Source organism: Anabrus simplex, chromosome 7 (assembly GCF_040414725.1).
Source record: "Anabrus simplex isolate iqAnaSimp1 chromosome 7, ASM4041472v1, whole genome shotgun sequence".
NCBI classification, from domain to species: domain Eukaryota; kingdom Metazoa; phylum Arthropoda; class Insecta; order Orthoptera; family Tettigoniidae; genus Anabrus; species Anabrus simplex.
In genome coordinates this window covers 305,283,281-305,300,295 of record NC_090271.1, presented here as the reverse complement: position 1 = coordinate 305,300,295, position 17,015 = coordinate 305,283,281, and the positions used below count along the sequence as shown (strand labels likewise).

The 17,015-nt window shown below is 38.4% G+C and overlaps 1 protein-coding gene across 1 annotated transcript in view; it reads right to left on the bottom strand.

The window, feature by feature from the left end:
* Positions 1 to 17,015, bottom strand: part of Col4a1 (Collagen type IV alpha 1) — a 271,083-nt gene that overhangs the window by 71,162 nt on the left and 182,906 nt on the right. The window contains exons 18-21 of the mRNA XM_067151762.2: positions 15,891 to 16,013; positions 13,491 to 13,643; positions 8,440 to 8,565; positions 1,897 to 2,120 (exon numbers count right to left, since the gene is read on the bottom strand). Of these exons, the coding sequence (XP_067007863.2) occupies positions 1,897 to 2,120; positions 8,440 to 8,565; positions 13,491 to 13,643; positions 15,891 to 16,013 (626 nt within the window). The remainder of the gene's footprint in view (positions 1 to 1,896; positions 2,121 to 8,439; positions 8,566 to 13,490; positions 13,644 to 15,890; positions 16,014 to 17,015) is intronic.

Genomic DNA, 17,015 nt, shown 5'->3' with positions numbered 1-17,015 from the left:
AAATGAATGATGTGATACATTATATATAGTAGATACAGGAGGGTGAAACTCAGTGCTGGCACATAGCCTACTCCTGTCCAATAGCCAAAGGGGTCTGCTCAAGGCTTAACATCCCCATCTAATGGGTGCATCACCGTCAACAGTATCACATGCCCTCACTCCGCATGAATACCGCAGAGAGGTATGGAATTTAAACTAGGCTTTTGGCACATAATCTAGCGATTAGAAAATGTATGTCACCACCTCTCCCACCCTGCCAGCCAACACTCTGATGGTGAACATATTTTCTGACCTCCAACATAGCTAACCAAGGTGTCAGAACATATAGACTTGGCGCTGTAACAATCATGGCGTCAGGCAGACAAAAATGACTATTTTTTCCTTAAAAAAAATATTATTAACAATTTCCTGAAGACCAAGCTTTGAAAACACAAATTCTCTGAAAGGAAATTTCCTAATCCAAAATTCCTAATGGAACTGGGTTTACTGTATGGTGTATTACATGTGAAGATTGTGGCCTATGGTCTACTAATAGTCTGGTCTTCAATTTCTTTATATTTTCTGGCTCCATGGCTAAATGGTTAGTGTACTGGTCTTTGCTCACAGGGGTCCCGGGTTCGATTCCCGGCAGGGTCGGGAATTTTAACCTTAATTGGTTAATTTCGCTGGCACGGGGGCTGGGTGTATGTGTCATCTTCATTGTCATTTCATCACGACACGCAGATCGCTTACGGGTGTCAAATCAAAAGACCTGCATCTGGCGAGTCGAACTTGTCCTCGGACACTCCCGGCACTAAAAGCCATACGCCATTTCTTTCTTTCTTTTCTTTACATTGTTGTTCATACTGGAATCTCTTCTGACATACAAGATTATGTGTTTTTAGGTTATGCTCTGACCATTCTTCCAACAGAAAATTAATTTATTGTGGTTTCTGTATCTGCCTGCACTGTTTGGAGATCAGTCAGGAAGTTCCTTTATTGTGAAGGGGTGATAAAATCCATCAAGAAATATTATTCGTTCTGTGAAAGTTATGCCTTGTTGCCCTGTCCCACAACAGTTCTATAATTCGATTGGGAAGCATGATGGTGCTGCCCTCTTGCAACCTCTTGCTCTTCTACCAATGCAATAACATATGTTTTTGGAAGTAATAAAAAACAACAAATAACTGTTCTTGCATATAGTTCTCTCAATTGTTCATGTGTGTCAGATGATCCCCTGCTGGGCCAATCAAGAAAGGTAGCATCATGTGTGTTAAAACTTTAATTTCTCTGTCTGCTGAATTATTGTATGCTTCCTGATGGCCTTCAGCTCAGATCTTCTAATAAACGGATTGTCCATGGTAAAGGAAGTAACAACTGTTTGTTTGGGGCAGAATTTTACTGACACTGTTAATAAGCTCCTTTTCAAAATCAACATTATTATTTGTGGAGATACATTTCTGTGGTAGTTTTGTGCAGTTTCGAAGAACATGTGAGTAATGTGTTTGATGTTTTGAAGTTAATAAGGCAAATATCAGAGGCAGTACCTGCAGTTGTTGCATCACACTTCTTTTTCTTGATCCATCATTCAGAGCTACGTAGAAGAACAGGACAGACTATAGATTTATACACCTTGCCCTTCAATTTGACTGACATCTGCCTTTTGCACAATTCCACTTAGCACACACTATTTCATCCCACCGATCATAATGCGATGTTTACTGTCAGCATCTGACGTGGCATCAGTAGTAACGAGAGATCTTAGATACTTGAATTTTTCTGTCATTGTTAGTGATTTACCATCCAAGAAAACAGCATACTGTGGCCCAACTTGGAGTCCACTGTGTTACACTTCATGTACTATATCAACTTTTTAATCTGAGCCTACATATCTGTGTTGATAAAGCAGACACATACCACCAGTCCTGGAGGTCCAAGATCTCCTTTGAGTCCAGTCAATCCTGGAAGTCCAGGAGGACCAGTCAGACCAGATGGTCCTCTTTCACCTTTAGGCCCAATGAGACCAGGTGGCCCAGGAAGACCAGGTTCACCAGGAGCTCCAGGAAATCCAGAAATTCCAGGTGCTCCTTGATTGCCCTTTGGACCAGGAAGTCCATCAATACCAGGAGTTCCAGGTTCTCCTAAAAATAATATATGCCAAATTACAGAGTGACCATAATTGAGATTGAAGCAAATATATAGAATGAAAGCATAATAATGTTCACAATTTGCATCAGGATGAATTTTATAGATCCTTAATAGTGTTCATTGACATTCTACTGATACCCACCAGAGTGCCTCCCTGTCCATATCATCATGACATTCCCAAAACAATGAAAATTTTCATTTTGGTTTTATTCTTATCTATTATGTGCATGGATTATATCATGGCTTCTCCCTGTCTATACCTTTATTGATCTTGCACCACTGTTTGTGATTAAAAGAAAAAAAAGGTATTTACTTGCTAAGTTCTATGTCTGTGATGGAAAGGATGAAACATGAAACAAATCAAGTTGTACATAGAAAGATAAAAACATATATAGGAACACATTCCATATTTACCCAAATAATATTCCCACCCTTAATTTTGAAATGGAAATTTAGGGAAAATAAAAGTTTGCATCTTTTCACACCCATGATTGTTGTGAAATGTGTGTTCGTGAAAACATAAGGCATTCTCACACATAACATTCGTCCATTGAATAATGCAAAAATATAACACCTGTCTAAACATAGCCCTACTGTTTCAACAGCAGGTCATCAATTTGTATGCCCAAGCAGCAATACTGCAGTAAAAAGACAGCTCGGCTTGGCAAGTTATGCATCATGCTGGTCTAGATACATCGTTAGTGTGCTATTTAGCCACGCGGGAGGTGCGCAGAGTTCTTGAACGTATACCAGTCTCTGTGCTAATTAATTGTGCATATGTAAGTGAACAGTGGTTAGTGATGACTGATGGGTAAAGAAAACAGGAGTTACAGTGCACAGTTTAAGTTAACAGCGATCACGTTCACAGAAAAGCGTTGCGGTTGTGGTGCAACATGTGAGTTTTGTGTAGAGTCATTACATATATGCTTCTGTCATAAATAAAAGGACAGTGTGCCAAGAAGACAGCATCATGATTTTGGAAACCAAAATTAGGCCAGTATGAATAAATTGAAAAAGAACTGTTAAAATATGTAACTGGATTACAAAACGATGGCTATTCACTTTTGCACACAATGCTACAGTTAAAGGTGCTGGATATGCAGAGAAAAGCAGTACAGGAATCTCACAGTTTAAAGCAAGCACAGGATAGCTGTGTAGATTCAAGAAGAGGAACAACCTTTCTCTTTAAAGGAGGACATCTATGTACCAGCCATTGCTGAAGGACCATGCCGCAAAACTGGTGGAATTCCACTGGTATTTTAGAGTCAAAATTAAATTTCCATGATTTTCCCTTCCCATTTTTTAAAAGTTAAAAATGGTTTAAGAAACCAGGAAAATTATGCGAATAAATATGTTTATAATATAAGAACAAGTCAGCATTAGAAGAGTAAGCAATACAAAAGGAGATATGGACAAACATAATAACAAAAGGACAAGGACAACCTCTACATCTTCATACACTACCATTTTCAAACAATTTTTTTAAAAATTTTACAATTGGCTTTACGTTGCATCAACACAGATAGGTCTTACGATAATGGGATAGGAAAGATCTAGGAGTGGGAAGGAAGTGGCCGTAGCTTTAATTAAGGTACAGCCCCAGCATTTGCCTGATGTGAAAAAAATGGGAAACTACTGGGCGAGTTGGCCATGCGGTTAGAGCGCGCAACTGTGAGCTTGCATCTGGGAGATAGTGGGTTCTAACCCCACTGTCGGCAGCCCTGAAGATGGTTTTCTGTGGTTTCCCATTTTCATACCAGGCAAATGCTGGGGCTGTACCTTAATTAAGGCCACGGCCACTTCCTTCCTATTCCTAGGCCTTTCCTATCCCATCGTTGCCATAAGACCTATCTGTGTCGGAACGACGTAAAACAAATAGAAAAAAAAAAAGGAAACTACAATAAACCATCTTCAGGGCTTGTCTCCCGGATGTAAGCTCACAGCTGTGCACTCCTAACTGTACGGCCAACTTGCCCGTTTTTCAAATAAATCAATATCAGTTCATCTACAGCCCCTCCCAGGGGCTCATTTCTGCTTCCCATCTTCATCAGAGGGGTGTGCTTCCACACTTATTTTGGGGTATCTTTACAGATCTTCAACCTTGATATGTATGTGTGGGTTTAGATAAACACAGACAATGGGAAGAGACAAAAGGATCAAGTTGAATACAGGTAGTCATAGACTAGGAACACTGGACAAACAAAAGTAGAAAAGGAACTCAACCGGTCAGTTCAAATAACGGAAAAGAACAAATACATATCAAATCAAGTCATATAGAATGACAGGAACATGAATAGATCATATTCGAAGGTAAGAAGAAATTAATGGTCCTATGTTTTACTAAGCCAAGCGACATTAAAAACGAATACATGAAAAACAGAATTAATGATATCAAAAAAAAAAAAAAAAAAAAAGCTTAAAGCATGCTTCTTCTTATGGCAGAGGGAACGATGTACTGTAATTTCCACTAAAGAGATTTTTTGTTAGGGAATAAGGTTAGTAGTGCCATGTTCTATATTCTAAAGTGAACTAACTAATGAAAGAAAATGGTTTGTTCTTTTTCTTTTGCCTACATTTATACTATGGGGCATACTTTCAATCCAGAAAAGCTCAAGGAACTCAAGTGTACTAAAATTTGTCCCTCCAGTACGTCACCCCATTTCTGAGGGACTGAAAGCAACATAAAAAGGAAGTGAATGTACAGACAGAAGTGCAGTATTTAGTGAGATTCAGCAGCCCGCCTGGCACCCATGATCATTAAAATGTCAAGTCTATACGGTATATTTTAAATATTTTGAAAGAAATTGCACATATAAACACCTATAAACAATGTATTTACTTAAAACACACTTAAAATCTAGTGGCACATGTTTCGTCCCTTCCTCCAGCATATCCTTAGCCACTTATTACATAAGAACTATTCCAAAAGCACAAAAATATACACTAAGTTAAAATAATATGACGCAGGGCGAAGTTCTGTCTGTCTAAAAACGTATCACTGTATCAGAGGTAATCTCTTATTAAAAGTCTTGGAGACGACGCCTTGATATTTTTGAACAGTCAAATGAGCCCCCATAGGGCATTGGTATTAACACAATTTACAAAACAAGCACAACTGGTTGTTAATAAACTTGTGTCCTTGAAAATATAAATACATATATGCATGTTGAAAATATAGTAGACTGTTCCTCAGTGAACAATAAATTTTAATATACCGTATATGGCTGTTTTCCATTAAAGGTTATAGAGGGCAGTCCTTACAAGCTTATGGTTATATGATAAAACATTTTCAAAGTTATAGCAGAATGCTCCCAGGTAATGATATGCTGTACATTTCTATTTAAATGAAGAAGATTCTTGAAGAATCAAACTGGTAAAATAAAATGTCAAATGTGCTGATGAAAGATGCAAATGCAGACTGTATTTTTTTATGTGTATGAAAAGAGGAGTCTAAAAGAGAAAGAAAAGGGAGGATTAGGAATATTGTGAAAAGAGAAAGAACTGAGGTTGTAACATGTTTTTTTTTTCAATTTGTTTACGTCACACTTACACAGATAGGTCTTATGGCAACAATGGGATAGGAAAGGATTAGGAGTGGGAAGGAAGTGGCCATGGCCGTAATTCAGGTACAGCCTCAGCATTTGCCTGGTGTCAAAATTCGAAACCACGGAAAACCATCTTCAGGGCTGCCAACAGTGGGGTTCGAACTCACTATCTCTCGATAGCTACGTGACCCAAACCACACAGTCACTTGCTTGGTCCCTTGATAACTGACGTGCTGGCTAGCTTGTGTAGGACTAGAAACAGCTGTCTTGCTGCATTGAGCAGCAGGCATTTGGAGGGAGTAGGGGAAATGTGTTCCTGCTGTAATAGTATTTCTGTTCATTGAGAAAAATACTTTTATAATTATAATTACGTCAAAAATTGTTAGGTTTTTCTGTTATTTTATTAAGGATGCCGATTGGATTATTTCTCTCATCAATGTGAATGTAGATATTTTCATATACTGTATCTTTCGTGCCAGGGATGAAGAGAATAAGTCAAAATTAGCTGCATTTCAAGACATAAGTTTGAAGTTATAAAACAGAGACAATATTAATTTTAGAGGATTTGAAATGAATAGGTCCACATCAACATATATCAGAAAATTGTATTTTCATTTTTTAATGACTTCTTCCTGCCAACTGTTGAAAATTAAATTAATGACTTGTGCATTGAGGACACAGCATAACTTGATATATACTCTTACTCTCTGGCACAAAAGATATATTCAAGAAGGGGACACAAAGAAGGCAGAAATTTTAAAATAAATCAACAGCAAGTTTAGTGAAACTGGGATTTTTAATGATCTGCTGATCAAATAGGCTCACAGTAAAAAAAAAAAAAAAAAAAAATTTGTAACACTGCTGTGAATAAATCCTAACACAGGCCTACTTATATGGCTAATTTAACTTTCCATGGCTGTCAAAACATTAAAATGTATGCATTTATAAATGTAGTACATAGGCCTAATATACAATAAATGGAATTAAGGTACAAACCAAGATAACATTTATGAGTGGACATTATTCATTATTATTATTTTCAGCAACTGACTAGATTAGCTCAGTAGTAGGGCCTTGTCTGCTACTCCAGATGCTGGAGATGCTGTGAGATCGAATCCCACTATCAGCCATTCTTGAAATTGTTTTCCATTTCACCTCGAGGCAAATGCTGGAATGGTACATTCTTTAAAGATCATGGCTGCTTCCTTCCGAAATTCATACTCAAAAATCCTTTCTTCTTCAGGTAGACCCAAGTTAGCAAGCTGCCTCATATACTGGTGGATTCCCTTCATGTGCTTGTGTGCATCTCAGTGTTTATTTCAGCCTTCTCAACTCCTCTGATGGAGGTTAACAGCAGGTGATGGATAGTGGGATGGCTCTTTATTGAAGAAATCCCTCCCAAACCAACACTGGAATTGTTCATTAATGAGTGAGGTGTTGCTCTCTCTTCAATGACTACCGGTACCTATCATTATTTTTATTTTATTGTGTGCTCCTATTCATGCTTCTGTCTTTCTTAAATTCTATGTCTGTTAATCCCATTAATTCATTCATTCATTCATGAAGGAAATAACTGGACAAAAGAAGTTTGTAAAATAAGTTCAACTTAAAGCATGAAAAGACTACACAAACAAGACTAAGACATAATAAACTATGAACAGACATGACAATCTTCACAATTCTTCTTCTTCTTCTCCTTCTTCTTTTGAGGCCACATTGGACCACTTTAATCAACCCTTTGGTTGTCGATTTCTTGGTAGGAACTGTCCGAGCATTGTGGTCCTCCCAGTACTTCTTCATACATAATTAATAATATCCAAACTAATTTTGGAGTAAGTACACTGAACATATTCGTTCTATTCATAAAACAATTTTCATTGTGAATTACCAACAGTCAATCATTCGGTCTAGAGCAGCAGAAATCATTACCTAAGCTGATAAAGCATCCCCTAGGCCTACTGTTTCTGTGGCAGCCATGCCAAGCACGTTCTTGATGGTTTTCTTATAATTCAATCTGTTTTGGGTTGTTTCCTTCAGTTGTTGTATCACTGATCTCAGTTGCTTGGCCTCTGCTTCTACTTGGGTGATCTATGTTTTCTTTGGAGCTCTGCATGCAATCTCATGATTACAACAACCCAATAGTTGCTTTGGAAGTTGGGTTTCCTCCATCCTGCAGATGTGTCCCAACCAACAGAAACACAACTCCCCGATTTTATCTGTGATGGCCGATTGATTAGAACATGTCTTTCTAATCTGTGAGTTGCACTAATGGTCTAGAAGCAAGATGCCCAGAATTTTATCTGAAATACCTCCAGCTTACACAAGTCTCCAGCTTACGATGTCTAGGTTTCTGAACCATACAGAAGAATTGGAATAATAACACCATTGTACACCCTCATGTTGGTCATCAGGCTGATAATTTTTCTTTACCACAAGCACAACTTTAAGCAGGTAAATGCTGCCTGGACATGATATCATCAGCTAACATCCAAAGGAAGCCAGGCCTCAATATTTTATGTAAACTTTCATTTAACGAGGAGAAGAAGAAGAAGAAGAAGAAGAAGAAGAAGAAGAAGAAGAAGAAGAAGAAGAAGAAGAAGAAGAAGAAGAAGAAGAACTGGTCACTATCTTGCATTAGCCAAAATTGCAAAAGTCTGCTTACAAGAATATTTCTTCCTAAATTGGACCTTCCAGTCTGTCTAATATGCCTCCATTGTTCAGAATGGTCAGAAAAGTTTAAAAAAAAAGAGGAATATAATGAGCTTACCAGGTAGTCCTCGAGGTCCAGGGAAACCTTTAGGTCCATCTGCTCCAGGTTGACCTATATCACCCTTTTGTCCAGGGAATCCTGGCATGCCCATTCTTCCAGGTTCGCCAAGTAAACCAGGTTCACCTAAAACACCATAACATAACCATTAGTTCTAGAGTTCATCAGTGTAACTAAATCAAGGGTGCTATTGCACTGAAAAAGTAAATAAAGATCTGACCAAACAATTAGATTAATTAATCACATAAAGACTAGATTTACAGCGGTGAGCAAGGCAAATTAAATTTTTAAAAAACTGAAAAGATCATACATATATTGCCAGTAGTAAATTAATCCAAATAAGACATATAACTAATCATTAACAGTTATGACTCTATGAAATGATAAATAATTAATCACAAAGGTATTACAATTTTTCATATTTTTAGCTCAATTACTAAATCTTCATAATGGACTATTTTCTTGAATGTCTAACCTGATGATCAAAGACATTTTCATCAATACCATTAAATTAGAAATTGAAACTCTATATTTAGCACAAAAAATGTGAATTCAGAACTAGAAAAGTAGGTCCTCAGATACTAGAGTCCATTTAATACTAGACACACTTTGAAAGCAGGATTTCCTGGGTATAATAGCATTCTCTATAATATACTGGTTCTGTTCTGCCATAGGACATTTTCTTAGGTATTGTGTTTCACTGCATTATCTTATTTCTTACATTACAATTTCATGTATCATATGTTTTACCAAGAACTCATACTGTATATTACGGTAAATGGTTATGAATGACTGTACCTTCAATTAGCCATGTACAGACCTGGAAAATTGATACTAGTCAATTAAAACAAAGGCGAAGGATAAGGAATTTTATAGATACGAAGGTCGATCAAATATAAACAGTATTTTTGTTCCTGAAGATGAACAGTTGGTAGGACTGACTCCGCGCTTCTGCTATGCTTAGGCGGGACCATTAGGAATGGGGAGAGCGTGCTGTTAGATATTTCCCGCCATATCATCAGTAACGCTCATGATGTTGGAACAACAGGTGCACCCCTCCACTGCGCAATGCATAATTATAAAATTTCTTGCTCGTGAAGGAGTTACAGTGGTGGAAATTTGCCAGAGATTGACTGCATAGCTTGGTGGTCAAACATTGTCAAGGATGCATGTGTTTGCCTGGCATAAAAAGTTCAAGGAAGGACGAGAACGTGTGGAAAATCAGCAACACGATCTCTGTCCTTGGACCAGCATTACAGACAAAAACATTTGTGCGGTTAAAGACATTATTGACGACGATTGATGGGCATGAGCGATGTACAATCAATGCTGCTTACTATTGCAAGCTGTTGAACAAGGCGAGGGTTGTATATCGCCGCAAAAGACGAGACCAACCGATTCGACAGGTCATCCTCCTCCACGACAATGCGCAACCCCATACTGCAGCTCTGTCTCCACGCTACAGGAAATGCACTGGACTACACTTGATCATCCTCCTTACAGCCCGGACTTCTCACCCTGCAATTTCCCTTTGTTTGGACCGCTTAAATAAGCTCTAGGAGGGCAACGATTTGAAGATGATACGAGTGTGGAAAACTTCGTGTGCAACTGGCTGGTGACACAACCATGTTCTTTCTACAATGAGAGCATCAAAAAGCTGCCCATACGCTAGGACAAATGCATTTCCAAAGCAGGAAGCTATGTGGAAAAATAAATTGTAATTGCCTTGTGTTTTTCAATATATAAATTTAAATAAAAAATAAAATCCTGTTTATATTTGATCCCCCTTGTATATTACAATTGGAACAAAGTTGATCTACTATATGAAAGAAGGTATGGGATGAGAGTTGAAAATATAACCCCTCTCAGAGCTCAAATATGAACTTTCAGTTCTCTAGATATGGAGAATAACTGATTTCATGAGTAAAGTATATGTTAGGAAATCGTATTTTCAACTCTTTGAAGATGAATAGCTGACTGTGGAACCTCTGTTGGATAAAGTTCGAAGCTATTCTTTGCTACTTAGATATTTCTTGAATTTATCAAGTTAGTTTTTGACATATTGGCATTGTTAAAGAAATCACAACAGAGATTTGGAATTCAAGTCCCAAGGCTCCTGTTTTCAACTTTTACACCCTGAGAGAATTTATCCGCTAAAATCAGGTACTCTAGAAAGATATTAGTTCCAGATGTATGATGGAACTGAAAATATTTTACAATATTTAGATTTCTATATTTTTCAACCTAGAATCCTAAAACTGGTTTACATCTAAAACTCTTCATGTTACTCTTTACCTTAGTAAGACATCTGATAATGGGAAAACATTGTAACAAAAGCAAGGTCATCTCCGTACAGGCCATGGAGGCCCTGGGAGGGGTGGAAGTTAAAGGCTTCCACTATCTGGCCGCTTTTGCTCCAGGAATTAACCTGATACTCGTTTTTTGTATAGGCTGAGTGAACTTCAGGGCCATGTGAACCTCCGGAAGTGGAAATCTTGTTTTCTTAAATTTTTTGACTTCTTAATGGGGACTGAAATAATAACAATTTATTTTATCACATGCAGTTCCTGACGGGGAATCAAATCCATGCCCTTCCTGGTGAACTGAGCATGCCTTTACTGCCACGGTCAGGCAGCCCCTAAATATTGTAACATAAATGCAAATAATACAATGCCAGAAAGGGAAAGAGCAATGCCAGGAAGTACAGTGCATACAAATAAAAATTATATTGACATGGTTATGTTACAGAGTTCATCAAGGCAATGTAGAATTACTGGTACAGAATGAGAGTGTTAAATGGAATGTACTGAGCAATGTGTCATGTCACAAAGATTGAACCATGGTGCTTTCATATAGTTAAAAAATACTGAGAAAAGTTGCATAATCAACTTGCAAGAAGCTTTTTGGTTGTGTAGTCAAATTATTGAGGTTGTGTAACGTGAAGACAAGGTAAACATGTGTACAGATAGAGACCAGGTTCAGGAGTATCTTGCAAGACTACAGCATGTGAAGACCAGTTACATCATGTTGGATTGCAATTGTGTGGAAAGCTGAAGAGTTGTCCTTAGAAGAATTATGGAAAGAAAAATGGTCATCTTGCACCTTTAAACAGGCATAATATGAAGATAAAGTTGGAATTCAAGAAGACAAACTTTGGCAAATATTCTGTTATAGGAAGAAGAATCACGGATTGGAATAATTTATCAAGAAAACGTTTGATAAATTTCCAAGTTCTTTGAAATCATTTAAGAAAAGACTAGGTGAACAACTGATAGGGAATCTCCCACCAGTGCAACAGCCCTACATACAGATCAATGATGACTGGTGATTGGGGCAGTCTCCAAGATCCCTACCCAAGCTCTATCTGGAAAGCAACTTCCAAAGAATGTCTGGTGTCAACTAAATGGTATTAAAACTGGTGTTAGGAAATATAAAAGTGAGGAATTTCAGACTCTCCAGAGTGTTTATTTTTTACTTTACATTGCACCGACACAGATAGGTCTTATGGCGACGATGGGACAGGAAAGGCCTAGGAGTTGGAAGGAAGTGGCCGTGGCCTTAATTAAGGTACATCCCCAGCATTTGCCTGATGTGAAAATGAGAAACCAGGGAAAACCATTTTCAGGGCTGCCGATAGTGGGATTCGAACCTACTATCTCCCGGATGCAAGCTCACAGCCGCGCAACTCTACGCGCACGGCCAACTCGCCCGGTACTGATAGGTCTTATGGCGACGATGGGATAGGAAAGGGCTAGGAGTGGGAACGAATCGACTGTGGCCTTAAGTGGAGCTCCAACTCTCCAGAGTGTAACTGTGGAACTGCCAAACAAACTGTGAATTGCATCATTACAGTGTGTCCCTGTACAAGAGTTTCACTGGATTGTATACCACCCCAGGAGCAATTAAATGGTAAAAAGTAAATGCATGACCTCATCCCAAGGTGTTGCAGCTCTTTTCAGGCACACCCACCAATGGAGGTGAGCTGCATGTACTATTTTAACCACATACCAGCCCTTCTGCCATTCTTAAATCTCTAGCAGTACCAGGAATCAAACCTGGGCCTGTGAGACGGCAACTAATAAAGCTTCCTGTTACACTATGAAAGCAAACAGTTAAATGGTTAAACCATCTGACTGTAAAACTCTACCATTCCTGTAAATTTGTAATAATGTTGTCTGTCAATCTTTTTTAAAATCAATTTCTGTGGTACTCTTCATCTAGTTATGCTTTTAATGTCCTTTTAGAACCTTTATTATTTTATTGTTAATGAAAAGGTGCATCTGAAAGGGCATTTGAATGAAGACTCGAACCTGCAACCCTCATATTTCGAAGTGAGCATGATAGCTATTACGCTTTACTATTTTGAACTGCAATAATTTCAGTTATGTTTGAAAATGAAAACTTACAACCTGCTTTCCAGTCTTTGACCGGGTCAGGGATGTAATGAATGAACCATATATAGGCTATTAGTACGATGGGGTCGCCACTCCCAAAGTGACGGTTATATTTATGCTTTTTTAATTTTTATAGTGTAATTATTTTTCTACTTCATTGTTAGTTATTTTTCATTCAGTTATTAAAAAATAGTATATTTCATATACTACAGTGTTATAGATTGGCATATGATAGATAAATAAATAAATAAATAAATAAATAAATAAATAAATAAATAAATATACTAGAAATGGTTTATGGTTTGAGACCAACTTCTTATATCATGCAAATGTTCAGGTAAGAAAGCTAGCAGGAACAATATATACAAGTCTACGAATCAGATGGAGAGCAGCAACTTACCATGTAAGATCATATGGATGGAGTACACATAAAAGAAAGACACAAGTCCAAAATTTTCAGCTGCAGCTTTCGTCAGTGGAGGATAACATAGTAATAGTAGTGGTCATTATTGACAAGTAGACACTGTGTAAGGTAGAGACTACTCTCCATCTGTTTCGTACACTTACACCATTTAAAAATATAAACTCTTCTCGCGCCTCATGAAAGGTTCTATTTTTGTATCTATTTTCCTAATCTTTAGGGATATTACTACCTACCTTTTGCACCATCAATTCCTGGGCGTCCAGAAATGCCAGGTGTACCTGGTGGGCCAACTGGGCCTGGCTCACCCTTTGGACCTGAAGGACCTGATAATCCTGCAAGACCTGGAAGACCTGCCTCACCCTTCTGTCCTGCAAATCCCGGTAAACCTGTTGCAAGAAACAAGAGAAGATGAAAAGGAAATTCATAATATTCAATAAAGAAACAATAGATAATTCCTATGTAAGCTCAATAAAAAAAGGGAAAGAAAAGAAAATTCATCTTTAATTTTGCATAAAATGGTAGCCTGCAAATTTATATTGCTCAATATTAGAATTTTATGGTCTTCATCAAAAACAGTTAGGTATTAATGAGCAGAGAAACAACAACAACAAAACTACTACAACAACAACATACCACCCCGTCGGAGGTTGAAATGACGGACATAGAGGCCAAACGTGCTGCAATAGATACGTACGTACATACATACATACATACATACATACATACATACATACATACATACATACATACATACATACTGTAGTACATTGGTAGGGTAAATAAATGAGTTCAGAAAAAATAACCAAACCCCATGGCACTACAGCCCTTGACGGGCCTAGGCCTACCAAGCGACCGCTGCTCAGCCCAAAGGCCTGCAGATTACGAGGTGTCGTGTGGTCAGCACGACGAATCCTCTCGGCCATTATTCTTGGCTTTCTAGACCGGAATGAGTTCAGAAACTGGTAGTATTCTACTTCTAAAATTTATTAACTAATTACTAAATCTACACAATAACACTAACCAGAATGCCGAGATCACGATTTACGCTCATAATTACACAGTTTGCACACTCTGTTCGTTCACACAATTCACACAGACTTCGGTCACTAACACTACAGTTTCACTCAGTTACTTCATTACTACCGTCCCAATCCACAGTTTGCAGCTGCGCACGATAGTCTCGCAGTTCAGAATGATATTCGCTGTCCACACTTCGGTAGAACTCTGTTCACAGCCCTGTGCCAAAATCTGACGTTCTCTTCCATGCTGTACCAGAACATGCGAAGTTCTCTTACAACAGCTGACCTAAAAGAGACACCCACGAATACAGGCATACAGAATGAGTTCTCAGTTTGACAGACGGACTCTCCACAGCCTGCCCTACTGAACTCAGGCTGTCACTCACACTCGGCCACTAACTGACAACTCAACTGTCACAATGGCTCTCTACCGTTGACTGACAAAGCTTGCACTGAGCTCACCCGTACTGAAGTCACAACTGTAGCACCTTCCATTCTCCTTTGCTGGCTGAGCTCCTCACTAACTGAGCTCACTCACAGGATGCTTTTCACCGAGTCCACACACTGTACTGAACTCTGTAGGTTGCTCTTGCCTTAAATTTAGCTGGGCCAATGTTTGAAATACATTGGTCTCCCAAACTCCTTAGAAATCTTCAGATATGGAAAGCTCTCGGCCTGCAGCCTAGTAGTTTCTGCACCCCTCAAGTCCTCAGGAACATAGCAGCCAATGATGACACTTGGAGCGGTGTCTGACCAATGAGCACTAGCCCTCTCCCACGAGGCTCCAATTCGGTGACATCATACAATTTATGGGTGCTGGTCCCGCCCCGTCAGAGGTTAAAATGGCGAACGTAGAGGGCACATGTGCTGCAATACATACTTACATACCTCTTCATTATAAACTGTTATGCCTTTCAGCATTTAGTTTGCAAGCCTCTGTGAATTCACTATGTGCTTCCATAGTCCTCTACTTGCAACAGGGTATGTGGCCCCATTTAATTATTATTAAATATTATTAAAAACTGAGTCTCCTTTGGTCTCCATCAGCTTTTTGTTACAATCCATGGCTGAGTCCGTTATTCTCCTCCATTCATCTCACATGTCCTTGCCACCAATGCCGGTTTGTACTTGCAGCTTCATCCTAACTTAGCCTTTATCTCCTAATTGTGAATACCCTCCTGCCACTGTTCCTGGCTATGTGTACTTTCATGTCCATTATCTCTAACTTAAGATTAAGATATCCTGATTTCACCCAGACTCCACTCCCACAGAACAACTTCTTTTTCATTGGTTCTTCATCATACACCTTCTCTAGATCAACAAAACATAAGGATAACTGTCTATTCTTCTCATATCACTTCTCATTTACTAGAAGTGCACTGAAAATCTGATCCTGACAGCCCGTCTGAGATCTGAAATCACATTGGTTATCTCCAATTTACTCTCTGCTATTGACTGTGTCCTCCTTTCCAAAATGCCTAGCAAACTGATCAATAAAATACCTCAATTGTTATTGCAATATTTCCTGTTTCCTTGCTTATACATACATGCAATTATTGGTTTTCGTATTCAGGAGTACTAAAGTAATTTTTTGTGATATTTATATTTCCTCACCTTCTGGCCCCGGAAGCCCATGTTTTCCTGGATATCCAGGAAGTCCTTTTTCTCCCTTCTCTCCAGGCACACCAGGAGGACCAGGAGGTCCAACTTGTGGAATACCAGCTTCTCCTTTAGTACCTAAAGAATCATAAAAATCATAAAAATCACATCTTTCTTCCCAACATTATATCTAGTAGACAAACGAAGAATTGGTTTTGATTTGCACCCTGTGGTATACTGTCAATTTGTAGATGCAGGACATTGTAAGGTGCAGGAATTACAGTACGCTAAATTAGGTCATCCTACTGTATACATAGAACAAATAGAATAAATGTGTGTCAAAAATGAGGAAAAATCTGCGGTTCTAGGATTGGCCTCTACAGTCACTTAAGATCTCACAAAAACTTTCTTCAGGAAGGATCATACAAGTGAAGGAGGGCAGTAAATGTGAAATGACAAGCTAGAAAATTAAAGAATCAAAACAACAGAAAAATTTATAAATAAGTTGTACAAACAGAAATGTATCTAATTATATGATCTCCATCTAGAGTTGTGCAACATGCTCTTGTTGCTTGTGCCAGCTCGGTTCTAGTGAGTCACAAGACTGCTCCTACAGCCCAACAGTCATGACGAAGAGGCGAATAAGAACAGGATTAAGAAGGTATAATTAGCCTACAAACTCATGCATAACATAATTGTACAAGAAGCAGTAATTATCCATCAGAAACAAAATCAAGACACTACAGACAGTGATAGGGCCAGGAAAGATGGTCAACATACACGAGAGGAGTTCCAGAAACCTGAGAAACAGCAGCAGAACCTGACAGACTGACAGTGAGAGGCCATAAGTCCAAACATGAAGAATGTTTGGGAGCAAAAGAGACAGGAAGCAGAAAAGCATGAACTAAATGTGACTCATAGATTACCTAAAGAGATTTAATAAATAATACTTTAGAACAAACGCCACCCACAAAACTGACACAAGGGCTTTTTTGTTCACCTGCTATTTGCTATTGGTTGTTCTATTCTTCTTTTGTTAGACTTCTAAATTTTTCTCAAATGTCCAGGTATGAAATAGCAATGTAATATGGTTCTCCTAAACTACCTGGCGTTTCATTTGCTAGTGTGTATTACCTATTA